The sequence below is a fragment of the Mycteria americana genome, chromosome 1 (assembly GCF_035582795.1).
Source record: "Mycteria americana isolate JAX WOST 10 ecotype Jacksonville Zoo and Gardens chromosome 1, USCA_MyAme_1.0, whole genome shotgun sequence".
Taxonomy (NCBI): domain Eukaryota; kingdom Metazoa; phylum Chordata; class Aves; order Ciconiiformes; family Ciconiidae; genus Mycteria; species Mycteria americana.
Genome location: NC_134365.1, coordinates 140,967,268 through 140,985,341, shown reverse-complemented (window position 1 = coordinate 140,985,341; position 18,074 = coordinate 140,967,268). Strand labels below are relative to the sequence as shown.

At 37.9% G+C, this 18,074-nt stretch overlaps 1 protein-coding gene across 6 annotated transcripts in view; it reads left to right on the top strand.

Moving 5' to 3' along the window:
* WWC3 (WWC family member 3) overlaps positions 1-18,074 on the top strand; it is a 104,358-nt gene that overhangs the window by 34,280 nt on the left and 52,004 nt on the right. For all 6 annotated transcript variants that reach the window (XR_012778568.1, XM_075522503.1, XM_075522541.1 and 3 more), the window contains exons 2-5: positions 4,837-4,946; positions 9,825-10,028; positions 13,120-13,196; positions 15,634-15,713. Coding sequence is in view for 5 of the 6 variants with exons in the window: in XM_075522503.1 (XP_075378618.1) it covers positions 4,837-4,946; positions 9,825-10,028; positions 13,120-13,196; positions 15,634-15,713 (471 nt within the window). In the remaining variant the exon portion in view is untranslated. The remainder of the gene's footprint in view (positions 1-4,836; positions 4,947-9,824; positions 10,029-13,119; positions 13,197-15,633; positions 15,714-18,074) is intronic.

Below are 18,074 nucleotides of genomic sequence, written 5' to 3'. Positions count from 1 at the left end.
TTCCCCTGGGAGGAACTAAATTTTGCTCGATTAGACCTAGGGATTTCAAGCAGCCAGGGCCCTCTGATGTGGTGTCAGGGCCATGGGAAGACTGAGGATCTTATCTAATATTTTCTGATGCCTTGTGTTTTTATGATCTGGTTCTGTTTTTTGAAAATCCATGACAATGAAATTGCTGCCCCACACTATCGGTCTAACTGTGTTTTGAAGAGTGAAAGTATGCCTTTTCTTTGAACCCAGAAGTGTTCCTTTATTATTTAAAGGTTGAGGTTTTCTGGGGGTTGAAGTTAGATTCTGTTAACAAAGTATACTAAAGCTGAGAGCAGCTCTGCAGTAATTCATATAAAATGATATTTAGCCATTGCCTTTTGCTGTCTTCTTTCCTTCCCACCCACTCCCTGCCATGAACTGATGCATACAAGAAATATCTGTTGCTGCTGCATATTCAGAAAGCTGTAGTAATGTATTCTGGAATCCTTCTGTGTATGGGTAATGGATAAAGAGATGAAATAAGTATGCAAGGAGGAGGAGAAACACCTCTTAGACAGAAACAGTTTTATTCAACTGTTCGGTTTTATTTTGTAGTTTGATTTCTGTATTCTAACTGTTTAGCTTGGTAATTGATGCAGAGGAAATAGTAATAAAACTTGAGTTTTCAGATATGTCTGTTTTACTGCGTACAAATACCAGACTTCCATTTCTTCTTAATGAAAACATTTAATTTGGGCAGAGTTAGAGGTGACAGATCCAAGGCGCATGACAATGCTCAAAGATTTTTCTCTCAGCTTGGTGTGTGGGATTTGGGTTATGGAAGCTTTCTTATGTGTTTCTGTATTTGCTTTTGGAGGGTTCAGAGTCACAAAAGATTGGGTGCCTAATGACTGAAGAGCATCATTACTTTTGGAAAGGATAAATGTTTCAAGATAATGAAGAATCAGCAACTCAGTTAATCTGAAGTTATGGTTGGCTCTTTGACATATGCAAAATTGGCCCCCATGGACAACTGTCACTTATACCTGGGCTGTAGATCCAGCGGCCACAACCAGTTAATGTTGTAAAGTGGTCCCAGAGGAATTCTGTCTTCAGCTGGAAGTTCAGAACCTTCTTATTAGTGTCTAGCAGTTGTCACAGGGGGGACAGGAGATGACCACTGGTGACAGATAAAAGGCTTTAGTTATTCCTTACTACTGTGAATAGCATAGTTCAGGGCAGCCTTGGTTTTTATATAATTAAAGATGGCAGCATTTTTATTTTGTCTGTCTTTATAATGCTTCAAAAAGTTTTTTGTCTGTATTTTGATTCTTTGAAATATTTTAACAGATGTACGTGCGTGCTGGTTTTGGCTGGGATAGAGTTAATTTTCTTCACAGAAGCTAGTATGAGGCTGTGTTTTGAATTTGTGCTGGAAACAGTGTAGATAATAGAGATGTTCCAGTTCCTGCTGAGCAGTGCTTACACAGAGTCAAGGCCTTTTCTGCCTCTCATTCCACCCCACCAGCGAGTAGGCTGGGGGGGCACAAGGAGTTGGGAGGGGACACAGCTGGGACAGCTGACCCCAGCTGACCAAAGGGCTATTCCATACCATATGATGTCATGCTCAGCATATACAGCTGGGGGAAGAAGAAGGAAGGGGGGGTCGTTCGGAGTGATGGCGTTTGTCTTCCCAAGTAACTGTTACGCATGATGGAGTCCTGCTTTCCTGGAGATGGCTGAACACCTGCCTGCCCATGGGAAATAGTGAATGAATTCCTTGTTTTGCTTTGCTTGTGTGCATGGCTTTTGCTTTACTTATTAAACTGTCTTTATCTCAACCCACGAGTTTTCTCACTTTTACCCTTCAGATTCTCTCCCCCATCCTATTGTGGGGGGAGTGAACGAGCGGCTGTGTGGTGCTTAGTTGCTGGCTGGGATTAAACCATGACAACTTGTAGCTTGTACAGTTCTTTATATAGAAGCAGAAAAGACCTGTCCTATTTTACAGTGCTTAAGCTCATTAAAAAAACCTCAGAGGGTAAAGCAGTATTTCCAGAAGATACTTAATTTCAGCAGTCTACTGTTGTAATTTGTGGTCGACCTCCAATATCCATATCTGCATCTGTTCCATTTTGTCGCTGTTATTCTGGAAACCCTTAGTTTCCCTAACTGGAAAAAAAATAATCTTGTCCTCAGAGCTGTGCTGGTTAAACCAGAAATGTATTTTTTCAGTTGACTTAGTTTAAACCAGTGCAAAACACAGGGAGAAACTTCTAGTTCTTAGTTTAAGCTTTGCATGTTTTGTCCTAGATGAATAGAATGAAGAAGGTTCAAGCTACATAGATATAAATGTGACTGAATTCAGAATCAATGTGATGTTATGCTTTGTCTGAAGGAATCCAATTTGCAGTAACTTTTTGAATAAAGTTTAAAATGATCAACATCACGTTAATAATGGTCTGAATATCTGGAAGACAGCTTTTTATGTGTTCTTTTTCTTACAGGGTTTCCTTCAAAACCATTAATTAAACCGTTCATGCATGCTTTATAACATTCGAATGAAAACCGGTTAGACCAGATGCATTGGCTTTCTTCAGTCTCCCTTTTTCAGAAAGTGAGCGTTGTCCTTGTCCTGGAAGTCTGAGCCCTGGTGGGATCACAGGGAGCATTGAATTAAAGTTCTTGTAGTGTGAAGGGTTAGAGTATCATGTGCAGGTTTTATTTAGGAATAAAGGATGAGGGTGTGTTTGTATAACAGGCAGGCGTCTCTTGTAACTCATTCCAAAGAAAATCTTGTCTATAGTGTAGTAATTTAGGAGCTGATGTCTAGACTACTTTGAGAAACTGTAAACATGATGTCTTCAGAACAAAACCATGATAGTTTAAGAAAAAATGCTGCATGTTATATTTTTAATATTTGACTGAATTCCAGGGAGATCAGAAGTATTTTGGCAATATTTGGTCTGCCTGACTGCTAGATGAATTACTGAAAGAATGCATTTGTCAGTCCATAGTAACATTTTCTTTCTTGAACACAGCAGCTTCAGATTTGCATGATTACATGATGTAAACTATATATTTGTCAGTAATGGAAAATTTTTAATTTAAATAGCGGTGCACAAGTTTATGTACATCTTTATCTTATTAAACTGTTTATACATGTTTGAGAATCCATAGCATATGATCAAGCTCTTTATTATTTGACCTAAATAACTTGATCTTTGTACTGTTGTACAGAGCTGTTCAAACATTACATTTAAGCTAGTGAGGATTTTTTTTTATTCTACTACAGTTAATTTTGAACACTTTAATCTCAAGAATACTAAAATAATTTTAGGAGGCAGGTAAATTTGCTTTTTGCTGTGTGTGAAGTTATGTGCTTTTTGTTAGTGGTTGAATGGTGTGCTTACTGGACCATTGGAATAGCTAGAATGTAGCCATAGTAGCATTTCCATCATTTGAAGTCTTTACCGTTGGATTCTACTGGTTGGTTTTGTTTTGGGGTGGGGAAGGACTTCTAGTTCAAAGACAGACATATTTTAGTTCAGACAAAGTTATTGTTTTATACGGGTGTTACCAGATGATGTGCAATTACCAGTCCCAATGATCTCTCTATTCTGCAGTGTATTTGTAAGCGTAGTCCAAATCTGGTGTCAGGAAACCTTAATTGGGTATTATAACATATGAACGGAATTTCCATTTTACGCCAGACAGTATGATGCCATAGGTTATGCTGAACATAAGTCAGTCCCTAAATTAATGCACGTGTTTAATCTTTGCAAAGCTGTCATCATTCTAGGTATTGGAAATGCCTCAACAAATAAACGTTGAAGGTGTTGGATCTATGTCCCATGTATAATTGAAATTACTATATTAATAGCTTTTCTGTAAAGGACTTTTATGGCAGCTTTTAGAGGAAAACATTATCTTAGTGGCTAAGTAATGATTAAAATGATGATTTGGGAAATAGACACGATTCAACTGAATGTTAAGGATTTTTTTATTTGCACCATTTGTTCTTCCTTGTTTTTTTTTTATATACCTTGATGTTCTAGAACAGCATTGGTTTAGAGTCTTTCTGTAGAATTTGTAACCCAGTATTTTCAACATTCCTGCCAATACTGAAACTGCTGTTTTGGTTTTCTATTACCCACTCATCTATCAAGAGTTTGCCGAGCAAGGGATGTGATATTTTAAGCTGCTAGATAGTAATGCTGTTACTTATTAGTTACTATTTCTGCTTTAATGGCTTGAGAATTCTTTAGACATATTTGTTTGTCGCTCTTCTTTTTGAGGGAGAGGAAGTAATTTGGATGAGTCTGGACCAAGAGAATATAATTAATAGTTGGAAATGTATAATTGAAAAGAGGAGAAATCTGTTATATAGCGCTTTCTTGAAATTTTATTTCATTTTTTTAAGGACTAACAGTTATACTGCTTTGACAGAAGAAGCAGTATAACTTCTTTTAGAGAAGAAAAGAAGTTTTAGTAACTTCTTTTTTAGGGAAGTTAAAGCCTATAAAGCTTCTAGTAATTTTTAGCAGTCATGAACTCCAGCTTCACGTTTGTGTTCTTTGCAATATGGGAGAAGAACTGGCAGGACTGCATGCCATTGTAATTGAACTGTTAAACATAGAAACTTGAAGGGAGAAGCTTGTCTTACCTGTTCCGGGAGTATCTGTCAGCATATTTAAATGAAATTTTATTTTGAAATTGTGTGTTTGTAATTACTAGTACATTCCTAAGCAGTGTAACTAGTTTGTGATCAAATGATGGAGGTATCTTCAAAACATATAATAACATTCATTGCACTGTAAACTCTGTGCCTTTTGTATTTATTTGTGTTATTTTTATTTTTTACAGGATTACAAAGCCATTGACATTTGCTGACTGTGTCGGTGATGAGCTTCCTTTAGGATGGGAAACTGTTTACGATCAACAGATTGGAGTTTATTATATGGACCACATAAATCGTGAGTAGATGAATGACTATTTTTAGGAATTCTAGCAAGCTGATGTTTCTAGCAAGCAGTTCTAGCAAGCTGATGATGCTAACCTTGTTTCCGATACCATTTATGCAGCTTATGCTATAGTGAGAAAATGTATGCAAGTAATTTCTTGCCGTATTTGTTTTCTCATCTTTCAAATGGGAGCACAATCATCCTTCCATTTGTAAAGAATTTTACAAGCTATGATTTGACCTATATTGTGTAAAACTATTTTGTTTTGCTTTGTCATACTGTGGGTTATCAGTAATTTTGTTGTTGCTTTTTGTCATATGTCAATTAAGAAGATTTTCATGCTATACTCTTCTATTTCCTATTTTTCCAGTCATCAATGGTTCACTCTTCCATACTGAAAAACAAAATACATTCTGAGAGAAAAGTGCTGATTTTTAATTAGAAGCACTATGAAATACAATAATCGCATCCTCTCTTAAGCAATGTATGTTTTATGCTTTAATACAGTACAAAGTGCTATCAAAAAGACAACAGATGTCCCTTTTGGAGACTAAGAGGGAGACATTTCCAACAGTTTCCCTTTTGGACTATTGCTGAGCTTTGTATCGCCACTGTCTGGCATATTTGCCAGTTCTAATTTTAAAAAAAGTCTTATCTTTACAGCTTTGTACTACTGCTGCTGTTACTGTTGTGCTGCTATCATTAAGCTTCTTATCACCAATGAGTGAATGCTTTCAATATTGTGGGAATTGGCAGTTGGCAGGGAGGGGGAAAAGAAGAAAGTAGTTATATGGGCTATCACAGCAATGGTAAATAGTATAATCTGCAAAAAACAACCTCAATACTATCTACTTGAAATCTAGTCAATTAAAAAATAAAAGTGTAGAAATAGTTTTTGGCTTCCTGCCATCATTGGAATTACTTGTGTATTGTGGTTTCACAATTACTTATTTTAAAAAAAAAAAACCAACACAACAAAACAACAGAATAACAAATGTTCCCATGATATTGTTTGACCCGCACAGGCACTTACTTGTTGTGAAATTAACAAAGATCACAAATTAAATAATAAACTGTAAAGAGCTGTTAATGCACTGATCACAAGGATAGATAGCTGAGAAAATTGAAAGGCAATAAATACAGACTGTTAGGTAATTCTTAAAATAACTCTGTTTAAAGGAAGTAGTAGCTTAATGATTGCTGTTTAAACTGTCATGGTAACTTTTATTAAACTTCAACATTAGTTAGTGTTGAAGTTTAATAAAAAGTGAGGTTTACATCGGAGTACAGTAACGGAGTGCACTTGCACCAACATAGGTACCTGTGCGTGAATGCACATACTAAAGAAAAATACAAACGAGGATATCTCCACTCTTCTTTTTTTTCTTGAACTTTGTAAAAGGCTTTAGGAGTCCCTATAGATAATGAGTAGAATGTGAACTCCCATCGCAATGCTGTGACTAAAAAAGCTATTAAAGCATTCTACTGATAGGCATTTTTGATAGGAATAACAATCACCATCACATGCAAAAGAAATCACTCCCTTTTGCTTTTCAGACTTTGTTATTAGCTGCTTTACCACAGACATCAAGTTTGAACTTACAGGAAGGATATTAATCATTGTAGGCATGTCAGATCTGGCTTGCATTTTTTTCTGTGCAATTGAGAGCAAAAACTGTAGAAGAGAGTCTTCGCAGAGAGAAATTGAATTCCCAAATGCTCAATAGGAAGGCACAGAAAGAGAAGATTAATGTAAATGGGTCTGGGAAAGTAAAGCTAATCATATTAGGAATTAAATAAAGGTAATATATGAACAGAGGGATAGAAACATTATAGGGGCAGTGCTGCACTGAGTGAAAGGAATCATTCTGCAATTAACAAGGTTGCAAAATTTGTCTCTTTCATGATAACTAATTACTTGCAGCCCGCAGATATTATCCTAAATGGTAATTCAACCGTCACAGCAAAATGGGTTTGTCACCCTTAGGCTAATACAGTGCTTGCATATACAAGCAAGATTTATATTCAGAGGGAAGACAGAGTTGATATTATAGCTGGATAATCATTATTCAAAAATTAGTAGGATACTCGGTCCAGTTTTAAACTGTGGACAACAAAGGTACCAATCGAGACTGCATTAATGTCCTTTGTAGAAGTGAGAACTAAGGAGTAGACAATCACGTGCATCATGAGATGGAGTCAGGCAAGTGGCAGAGGTGGTGGAGGAACTGAAGAAATGTTTTTCTGAAATGAGTCCCTTACATTGTATTCTGAACTATGTCTAAAATACTTGGAACGGCAACTTCCATGTGAAAACATTCGGACTGCCTTTTGTGGCTGGCCAGGTTAAGTGTTTTATACAACATTGGAGTTCTGTGTTAATTGACAAAACAGTTAGAAGTGCTTCGGTTTCAAGAAATACTGTGAGAAAATGCAAGGGATAATTCAAAGAGAGTCTTTCTAAAGTTATGCTTACCACGGACCTCTCACGCTTTGTGCACTGTCTCAAGCTTTTTGCCCTTGCACCTTTTAAAAGAAAACAGTAATACATCTGATTTTTCTAAGCCTCTTGCTATGTTTTGTTTACCCAGAAAGTAATAAAAAGATTTCTAGGCAATAACTTTCCATTTATATTGAAAAATCCCAGGAACAGAGGAATCTTCTGTAAATCTCAATGGTGCTTCCAACCCTGATCTCCATCTTGTTCTGTAAATTCAGTACTTTGTTGACACCCTTACTAAGCTGCTCTTGGCTCTTGTCCAACCATTGCTTAAAAACCTTGGTGGCTGCCAGCCGCAGAATTCCTTTCCCTCCTCCTCAGAGTCTTGGGAGCCTTTGAAGTCTCCTTTAACCAGTTGGGCATTCCCCAGTGAGGGAATAATATATTCTCTGCATTTGTCTGGGGCTGTTCTTGAATTACTGTAGGGTTTTTTTAGTTTTTTTTTTTTTTTTTTTTAATAAATTGATTATAAAGAAATGAAGGAAGTTAATTTTATCATACAACATAGCTTTAGTTTTGTTGTTACATAGCAAACTTGTGTAGAAATCCAGGGCAAAGTGAAGCCTCTGTACTTTATAAAACAGAAGAGAACGTCACTACTGTACTGAAGAAGTTTTCTGCCTCAGAAGAATATTGCTAGCTTTTGAGAAGGCTCTGAAATAATTTGCTAAGAGATGCAGTGCCCTGTAGTATAGGACCTCAGAAGTTTAATATGTGATACAATGTAACATTTTAGCCTTGGCTGTTGATTGAGATTAGAACTATTAATTTCTTATTCAAAAAGAGACACTTAACTAGGATCCAGCTTTTCTGTCTCATAAATATTTATTTTCTGCATAGTTTCCGCAGGGGATTAGCAGTTTTAGGAATGTTAAATTTGCACAGATTTTAGGAATACTTATGGACAGATGAGATAGCATTGCACATTATCATGCCCTCAGTAAAGTACGGGCTGCAATGTGAACTCTGTTTTCTTCTGCTTGCCCTGCATGCAGAGAGGGATTTACGGAGACTGGAACAAGCCACAGCATATCCTGTCTTGGGCTGCAGAGGTAGTTTGGGGGCATTGGAGCCAGAAGGTGCTGCTGGGAATCAAGGGTCCCTGGGATTTGGGGACAAATTGCAGAACTATAGGCACGATCTTTCTACTGTTGCAATGTGAGGAGCTGGGGGGGAGAGAAGAGTTATAGCTGTTGAGAGAAAAGGTTATTAGCAACCTAATATACAAATCTGTTGGAAGTACTGTTGTTCATACATGTGCTTTGTGTTTTTGTTTATGTACTTTTCAGATGGTTCTCAAATGGTAGAGCTACTAGCATGACCTTGACACCACTAGAGTTCTTAGTGTGTTGGGCTTAATCTTTTATAGTTTCTTATTTTATCACCGACACCAATATACTGAATTATGTACGCAAGATTAATACAAAACATAACTGGCTTTCGTCTCTTGTGAGAAACAAAGCTTGGAAAAAATGACTAGGTGCTTACCTCCTGACTGTGCTGCAGGTTATGCCACTGCTTTGAACACTGACATTGCATCTGCAGCAACTTCTTGCTGGTAGAGCCTCAATCATCAGAAATTAACATTCGCTTAAACACGAAACTTTACATGGGCATCCTCATGTAAAACATATTTGCTAGCTTGAGCATCAGCACAAAAAGAAAACAAATGAACCAGTATTTTTTTTGGATTGTAATGCATGTGTCCCCCTCAAATGTCTTTGCAACTGCAAAGAGATTGCTGTATGGTAATAACCTTGAAAATCAGTATATAGGGGAAAGATTTTTGTACTGGAAATCTATTTTTGATTTGTGTTTGAATACGAACTGTTCTAAACTCTGGAAAGGGAAAGCATGAGAGTGCTGTTTCTTAAGACAAAGAAAAGAAGCCATTTAAATGCTTTTATGGATTTGAGATTAAAATGCTAACTTTTCTGTTGAATGACCTTATTCTTCTTAATTACGCAGGGGAAGTCACTGACCTTTCAGGATGTTATACTTGTGAAGTTGTACGTAGTATCTTAAGGTTGTTCCAACCATTTGTAGAGTTATGGGTTAAGCATTGAGATACCTTTCACTCTCCTACATGGTTCTGGCTTTTTAGGTAGATCTCAGAATTTTCAAGTTGGCTACGAGGGAAGGTTAGAGCCAAAACACTGTTTTCTTTGGGTTTGCTCTAGTTTGTAAAGAAAAGAATAAAATTTAAATGCCTTTTATATTTGAAAGGGCTTTTCCTTTTCTTCCACTCTGCATCCTTCCTTCTTCTCATCCAGGCTGGAGTGGTTTTGAGCACTGTAGTGTTACATGTGCTAGTTGAGAACAGACCTTAACAAAATAAATTGTATTTTGTGGGATAAAGTGTCTTACCATTTTTTTGCTTTTCTCCTTAGAGCTCACACAAATTGAGGACCCAAGGGAGCAATGGAGAAGGGAGCAGGAACGCATGCTAAAGGAATATTTAATAGTTGCCCAGGAGGCACTCAATGCCAAGAAAGAGATTTACCAAATAAAGCAGCAGCGTTTTGAACTAGCCCAAGAAGAGTATCAACAATTGCACAAAATGTGTGAGGATGACAGCCGTTCTTATGCCAGCTGTGAGTTTACTAGTCTTTTCTTGATTTACCCACCTGCCTCTCACAACATGTGGTGTAGGAAATAGTGTGAAGTGTTTCCATCACCTGGTTCTTCTCTGAATGAAGATCCTGACTACAGAAGTGAGGTGCTATCCTTTGATTCTGCTGCTCAGGGACTTCCATTTCCTGTTAGGTCTATTAGAATATGCCTTTTTAACGTTAAACAGGGATATATCCCAGCTAGCATCTCTAGCCATCTTGGAGCCAGCTATAGTGATGCTTCATGCCAGGCAACAAAGACAAGACTGAATGTTGCTGGACCAGCCACCTACTTGCACTCCTAAATTCATAGATGATTCCACCCTTGATGTTGGGGGGAACCATCAGCTTGGGGGAAGCCTTCTGCAGGCCCATGATTGGTTTATTGACTTTATAAAGAGTTAGGGACAAGGTGTTGTGGTCAAGAGTACCTCTGACCACGAAGTAGGAAGCGGTGTTTCATTAGTGCACCTCATTCTTGAATGTCAGTCTCTGATCTTAATGCTGGTGGTATAGGTCATAGAGCCTTGATTTCCTGCCCTTTTCATTCTTCAGATGTCTCTGGTAGCTTGGAATAGATGATACACTTTTTCTGAAATCTGAAGTTGTTGCACCGCTGTCATGGCTGTTGGCTGGTGCAACAGGAAAAGGTGTATTTGCTAGAGCCAAAACAGTCTAGTTCAAAGAAGCGTATCCAATGGATATAGCCACCAGCCATGTGGAAACGTAGTGGAGTTTCACTGCACTGGTGGCTTTTTAGTGGCCGCCGTGTGTACAGCCATTGTTTAACTGCAGGATTTGCTGGTAAATGCCAAGTACTTGATAAGTATGGGAAGTTCTGCTTAGCCCTTTCTGAAAATGTTCAAGAAACCTGACTGTGGAGGGGGGCGTAAAGCAGGCATGTGGATAGAAGTGTTTAGCTACTGATCCAGTGGTATTTATTAATCGAAGGTAATTCATATGTATGCCAAAATCCTGAATAAAAGATGTTTTCTAGGGCTGAGGTGTCCCAGATGGTCTTGACCAAGTGTTCTTTTACTGTTGAACTGGGATTATCTCATCTTTTTGTTTAGTTTTAAATATATGTATTCTGTGATTTAGTTTGTGACATAACTGAACAGTTGTGACTATTTCTCCCTGTTATGTTCAAGTTTCTTAAGAATTATTAAGAAAGATTACTTTTCTTAATAAGAAATTATCAGAAGGAAATTATTGTTTAAAGAGTGTTTAACTACTGTTTAAAGACTTGGAATAGGGTAAAAGATAGTGTCATCAGTATTTTTTAGGTTGTAAAATCTAAATATACATTTATTACTATACTTCTCTAGGAGCTTGGGCTTTTTGTTTTTTGAAAATTTGCAATGGTTTTGTGGGATATTTTGTTGAACTGCTTCAGGTGAATATACAGAAAGAAAATTCTGTTGAAGAAGATAATATACTAGAAAAATATAATCTGTTTTTCATGTTTTCAAAGCTCTTGGAAAAACAAGTTGCTTGAAACAGCAACAAAATATGACTGAAAATGACCAAATTGGTGGTTATCTGTAGCATGAATGCAAATGCTATGTCAATTGACTTTTATGTTCCTCAGTCTTCTGATAAGGTTTTTTTTTTTTTAGGTATATCTGTGGAATTGATAATGAGATACTGTCAAATCATTTAAATAAAACCTTTCACTTGTTTGGGGGTGAAAAAATATTTTAGTTTTCTACAGATGTGTTAATATATTTTACATTGGTTTAAGGTCATATGCATCTGTTTTGAGAAAATGGGATGGGCTGATTAGTCAGATGATATATGAAAAAAAAAAAAAAATCCCTTTGGGGTTTAATCATGCCGTCAACTCAAGATTCCTCAAGGCTTCTCCACTTGTTTTTCTTAATTTGACTCCTCCACTCCACTCTGGGATGCTTGCTTCTCCATTTATTGTACAGAAATCTTAGGCTCCTAATTCAAATGCAATGAGATGGCCAAAGTTGGGTGCTTATATTGCGAATATTCCTGCCTCCACCACCACTTGTTTCAATGTGTTGCGTTAAAAGAACTAAAACTGCACAAAGTGTTTTTCTCCTCTTTGCTTGTGGGTGCTGCCATTGACTCAGTGTTGTGTGCTCATGAGTGGGAGGTGGTGTGAGCTCAGCAGTTGTGGGTTGGCAGGGAGGTGCCCATGCAGCAGTTTTGTGACTCAGTTGTGATCAGCACTGTTTGGGGGGTGGGGGGGGAATCCATAGAAAATCCTGGATTTAGAGAATTAGTCCAGGCATGACTACTCATTTTGGCAAGTTCCTGCATGCTTGACATGCCCTTGGCATTGCAGTATTCTTTTGAGAGTCGAAAGGCTCAGTGCAACGCAGACACGGATATGGGTTTCAAAGCAGCAGCCTTCAGCTCTACAAAAGGATGGTAGGTCTAACAGCACAACTCCATCCGCTCGCATACCAGGCATTTTTCAGTGGGCCAGTGCTGCCCTGAATGGCTCACTCACTAAGTCATGGTTGGTCTTGCCTAGCCTGTCCTCTAGGACCTTTACTTCATCTGTCTAGGCTTTAGCTTGTAATGCCACAGCTTGAAATCATTGCCTGACTCTAGATAACGCTGTGTTGAGCTTGCTTGCCAGAGGTTGATCTGTGTGTCGGTTCCCTATGCTGTTGCTTTAGGAGGCAACTTTTCTCTGTAGCTGATTGAATTTTGTTCTGACAATAGTTTTGTTACTTTAGTCCCTATCATACTATTATGTCAACATGCCTAGGAAGCAATTAGCAATTGTTAATGTTACACAAATTGCTTGCATCAGTAAATGCCACCATCCCGTCATGGAACTGAGTTGCATTTAGGCAGTATGCATGTAGTGCTGTTACATACAATTTTTGTTGTTGTTGTTGAGGACAAAAAAAAAAAAATTCAGGCAGGCCAAAGATAATTCTTCAGTTGTACTTTAGCACAGAGGATTATTTTAAAACCTAGTGACTTGTAACAGAAAGAATGAATGCGATGGTCTATTAAATAGTGCCACATCTTAACAAGTGTATTAAAGAAGAAAAAAAAAGTAAAATACTGTTTTCCATCTGTTTAGCATTCTCTGGATTTTCAACTAATACCAAGTATGACCCATATCAGATTAAAGCAGAAATAGCCAGCCGTCGTGACAGAGTGAGTAATCTTATTTCATTTTGTAAAAATATGAATTAGGCATGAGGAAGGGAGGGGGGCTATGTGTTTTTCTTTTACCTTAGCATTTACACTGGGTATTCCATGCATTTTTGGAAATATAATATTTAAAAATGCTTTTCCAGTCTGACCTATTGTTCTATTAAAACACGTCTATATTGTGAGTGACTTGCAAAGTAATGCTTTTTCCATGTTACAAGCATAAAGATTTTTGTCACGGATGTCAGAGGCAAACTCAGCCAGGCTTTCAGAAATTGCTTTCTCTGTGCGAACTGTCACAAGTAGTAAATACTCTGCAGCCAAATTATTTCTTGATTAAGTGCAGTTCAAACCCACTGTCTTCATATTCTCCCGTTTACCCATTTTCAGTGGGGTTCCATGGGTGTCATCGAACTCTAGATTTAGCCATTTATTTGGAAATTTATTCACAATTCAGTAGACATGTTGGCCAAATAGAACTTTTTAGCTGATTTGGCCAGGGCTCCTCTATGAGGGGAGGGGAGGGGAGTTCAAGCATTCTGACAGTGATAGGCAGTTCTGTAATAAAAATGTTCCATTTTTATATCTTATTTTTTTAAAAACTTGGAATCATGCTTTTGGTACTGTCTTTGCTGAAGGAAGAATAGTTGACTTCTTGAATTTCTCCCACGCTGCTTTAGCGAAGAGTTAAAGTCTGTGCATTGGTTTCAAGCAAATTGATACAGCAGTCATAAACAATTATAAAAAGCAGTTTATAATATCAAGCTCTAGAACTTCTTTCTAAATTGTATGTTGCTTTTTATTAATGGATAAAATAGGATTTAGCATGCCAGGCACTCAGATCACAAAATAAATAAAAAATACTTATCTTTGCAGGATAGTGTTCCATTTTTGTTGTAGTGACCACTTTTCACATGAGTGCCTCTGAAAATAAATCCCGTTCACCACCCTTCAAAGGCATTTATTCTATCTGTATATGTTTACTACGTGCTGACTAGTGTTTGCTTGTTTTACATACTCTAAATGTCAGCGTATTCTAAACAAGAAAATAAGCCTTATTTATTTAAATATTATTTAAAGAAAATAAACAAGGTCTTTGCTTACATGACTATTTCTCTCTGTTCCTGCAACTTAAAACAAAATGATCTACCACGTGCATAGGATAACCTATTCAACTGAACGTGTGCATAGGCATTGAGATGTTTCAGGTAATAGAATAAAATATGCACTATAAAGTGTTTGTGTACATAGCGCATTTTTTCATTTCTACTTTTGGTGAGTGTTGAAAGAGTTGGTGAGGGTATAGGAGTTTTTTGGGGGCTGGTGTGATGAGTTTTGAGGAAAGGGCAGGAACACATGGGGAAGGGAGGGCCACGTAGGATGGTGGGAGTCTGGCAGTCCCGGAACTGCTGTGAAGCCCCTCACTCTTGGAGTAGAGCCAACAAAATTAATCTATGCCTGGATATATAGGAATTTTCTTTTACTCTTTTTTACTCTTATTTAGTAATAGTTTTGTCATTTATTTTATTTGTCATTTATTGACGTACATGTGAAAATCAAGAGCACTCTGGGCAAATTTTAGAAAAAGTACCAAGTCTGATAGCTTGAGAAGAGAGCTTTTTTTTTCTTCCATCCCTGCCTGTATTTGGGCTCTCAGTTCAGTCTTACGCCTCACCACCATGCACTGAAACACCTCCATTCCCCCCCTTTGGCTGTAGTCCCTTGAACCTTCTTCCCCCTGTTGCCCTTAGTTATCTATCAGCTTTGGAGGGTGAGAAGCTATTTCTTTGCAGATCATTCTTGGTGCTGATAGCACTCTTCTAAGGTGTGCCTAACCTACTCAGGTAACTCCATAAAACCACAAAAAAATGTTTACGGAGACATTGCTGCTTTGTCATTTTTGATTTATGCTCACTAGGTGGATTGAGGTAGTTGGCAGGGGGATTGAGAGGGCAGGACAATATGAAAATAACTGGAGAAAATCACACTGCTATTTCTGGGAGAGAGGCCAGTTCTGTTGCCAGTGATTTTGTTTTCCCAGATTGAAAAATTAACAGCATTGAATGTTCAGTCTTTTTTTAGGTTGACTAAAGAGTTGAAGACAGTTGAGAGGTGTCTGTTTGCTGCAAGGGGAGAAGAAAAATCATATGGATTGAAACTTCCTAGCTGTTAGCATGAGCTATTGGAGATAGAAAACCAATAGAATAGATGGGGAAATTGATACTTTGAAAGCTGAATGTTGTGACTACTGTTTGATTGGGTCTTATGGTATTTCAGAAACTTATTTAAATGAAAATTTGAAAGCAAAAAAAAGAAGATAACTTAGATTATTACTCCCAACTTTTTAAAGTAACTTAAGATTTTGTATATGAAAACCAATTATTTTTATTATGAAAGTTTGTTACATTATTATTACTTTAAATTATTTTGTTATATTCAGCTTTCTAGGCTAAAACGAGAATTGGCACAGATGAAGCAGGAGCTGCAATATAAGGAAAAAGGAGTGGAAACTCTGCAAGAGTAAGTTAAGAGTTTGTGGGAGGATTTTTTTTTTTCTTACCTTATTCACCTTGGAATGACTTTCTTAGAAAATCATTGCCCAAAAAAAAAGGTTAAAACCTCTTAATTGCTTTGCTTCAGAGTTTCTGCTATGATAGTGATGCGGGGTGAGAACAGTGTGAAACGATGGAAGAAGGGTTGGACAGAATTTATTGGAATGGTGATTTCATAGATCCACATGTAAAAACAGTTTTTATAGGCCCTGTTCTTTAACTCTTCCTGAAAATGTTGTTGAGGTGGGATTAGATTTTTTTTTTTTAATATTTTTCAAACATTTTCTGGAGATACCTACTGCCTGGGGCACAGCCAGAAACACCATGGAGTGGAGTAGTTTTCCTGTGAACAGTACTGAGGCTTTCTGGCCGGGCACAGTACTTCTCCTGGGGGGGAGGCTGTACACCACAACACTGCTTCTCCCTTTTACCTGATGGTCAGGCCGTCTCACTCTGCACAGTATAGCTGATTTGTGTGTGCACTGTAAATCTGATGGCCTGTGAGACCTTGGATTTTTTAGCATGTATGCAGAATGAGTGCATGTGAATGTGACTCCTTGTCTCCTCCCTGTGAGGAAAGGTAGCTCGGGGCAATTTGCCACTGTTCCCGCTGGCTATTAGGCAGCCTGTGCTCCCTTTTCCTTTGTGCTCGGTGGCAAAGGTTGTGAACTGTTGTGGTGACCCTCTCCCTGCCACTCTTCCTGCAGGCCATCAGATGGGAACTGAGTGACTTCCATCTGTGTGCTGCTTAGTCACCTATACATGTAGCACATACACGGGATGCCCAGTGGGATAGGGAGAGAGGTTGCCAGGCCATGGAGAAGATGGCAGGTAAACACAGGTTGTTGTGACTTCCAGATCTGTTCAACAAGGTCAGAGGCTAGACCATATGTTGAACAGCTCTTGGATTTGCCTTGGACATGTGGCCATGCATTTAGAAATCTTGGTCATTTTTCCAGCACGCATGTGAACGAACTGCCCGATGCAGGCGCTTCCTGAAAAGGTTGGAACTGTTGCATGTCTAATGCATTTTGCAGCATAAGTACAGTATCTGTGGAAATATTTTGAAGCTTTGGATTTATTGCGTTGGTGCTACAAAGCATGGGCGCACGCTTTCGCTTCAGGAATCCTGGCAAAGTTCCAGGGATCCCAGAGCAATTAGGTTACTTATTTTCCAACAGTGATTGTGATTGGTATTACGTTAACAAAATGATATAAAGGGAGATACTCAGATTTTACTTTTAAAGGAGAGGGAGTAGCCCATGCACTTCATATTGGTTTTGGGTTTGTTTTTGTTTTAAGCTTACAAGGTTCTTTTGTTTTATAATGCATTTTAAAAGCTTCGGAGGAGAAAACTTGTTCAACCAAAATCCTTCATTGGCAGATATAATGTAATCATTTTCAGGCATAAATTTATTTTTATTGACTACATGAAGCATTTACAGGTAGTTAGGGGAATTGTTAATGTGTAATATTGACTGAAAATTATTAAAATAAAGCACTCAGTATGTTGAAACAGCAAATATTTTAAGTAATATTTTACGTACAGTCAACGTTTTAGGATGGCGGCCTAGATACGTAAGCAGTAACAGAACAAAAGCAATTTTGTCTTAAGATTCTTAATCATATTTTCTTTAAGTGAGTAAGAATTGGCTTGCCTTTTCTGCTTTCTTTATTTATTTTCCTTCTCCTGGTTATTGGGTTATTTTAAGGGTATAGGCTCAATTGTTTTATAAAAGGACTAACCACTTTACTAGGATGATGAAAGTATGTGGAGGCCATTTGAAACTCAAGATTGTTTTAATTAATATAATTCATTTAAGATAGTCCAGCAAAGTAGTGCAACTTTTTGAAAAGTAAAGTCTGTGAATAATTAAGAATACAAATGTTAGTTTTGGATTTTAGCCCAAGCGAAGTTGCCCGTACTCCAGGGTGAGGGTACAGGAGAGACATTCGGGAGAGGAATTATTTTAAAGCATATCTGATTAGTCAGTGGTCACTGTAATCGCCTCGTCTAAAAGTTCAAGCATGACAACTCAGTGCGTTGGTGCTGCTCATTGCTGCTGTTTCTACAGTCGCTCTCTGTCCCCTTGGTGCACGGGGTGGCATTTGTTGTTACTTGCTGAAGCAGGGGAGAACGTTTTGCCTGTGCGTTATGTGGGATTGCAGTGGATTTCTTATTTCTGTCAGTGTGCCTTGCTGAGCTCTGCTCGCTACAGTGACCTCTTCGCTTGTGAACCAGAGGCTTGTGGGTTTGGTTTTGTGTTTTTAAGTAATTTTTTAATTGCCTTTCTTTTAAGATACGCGCTTTCTTTTGAATATTTTGCTT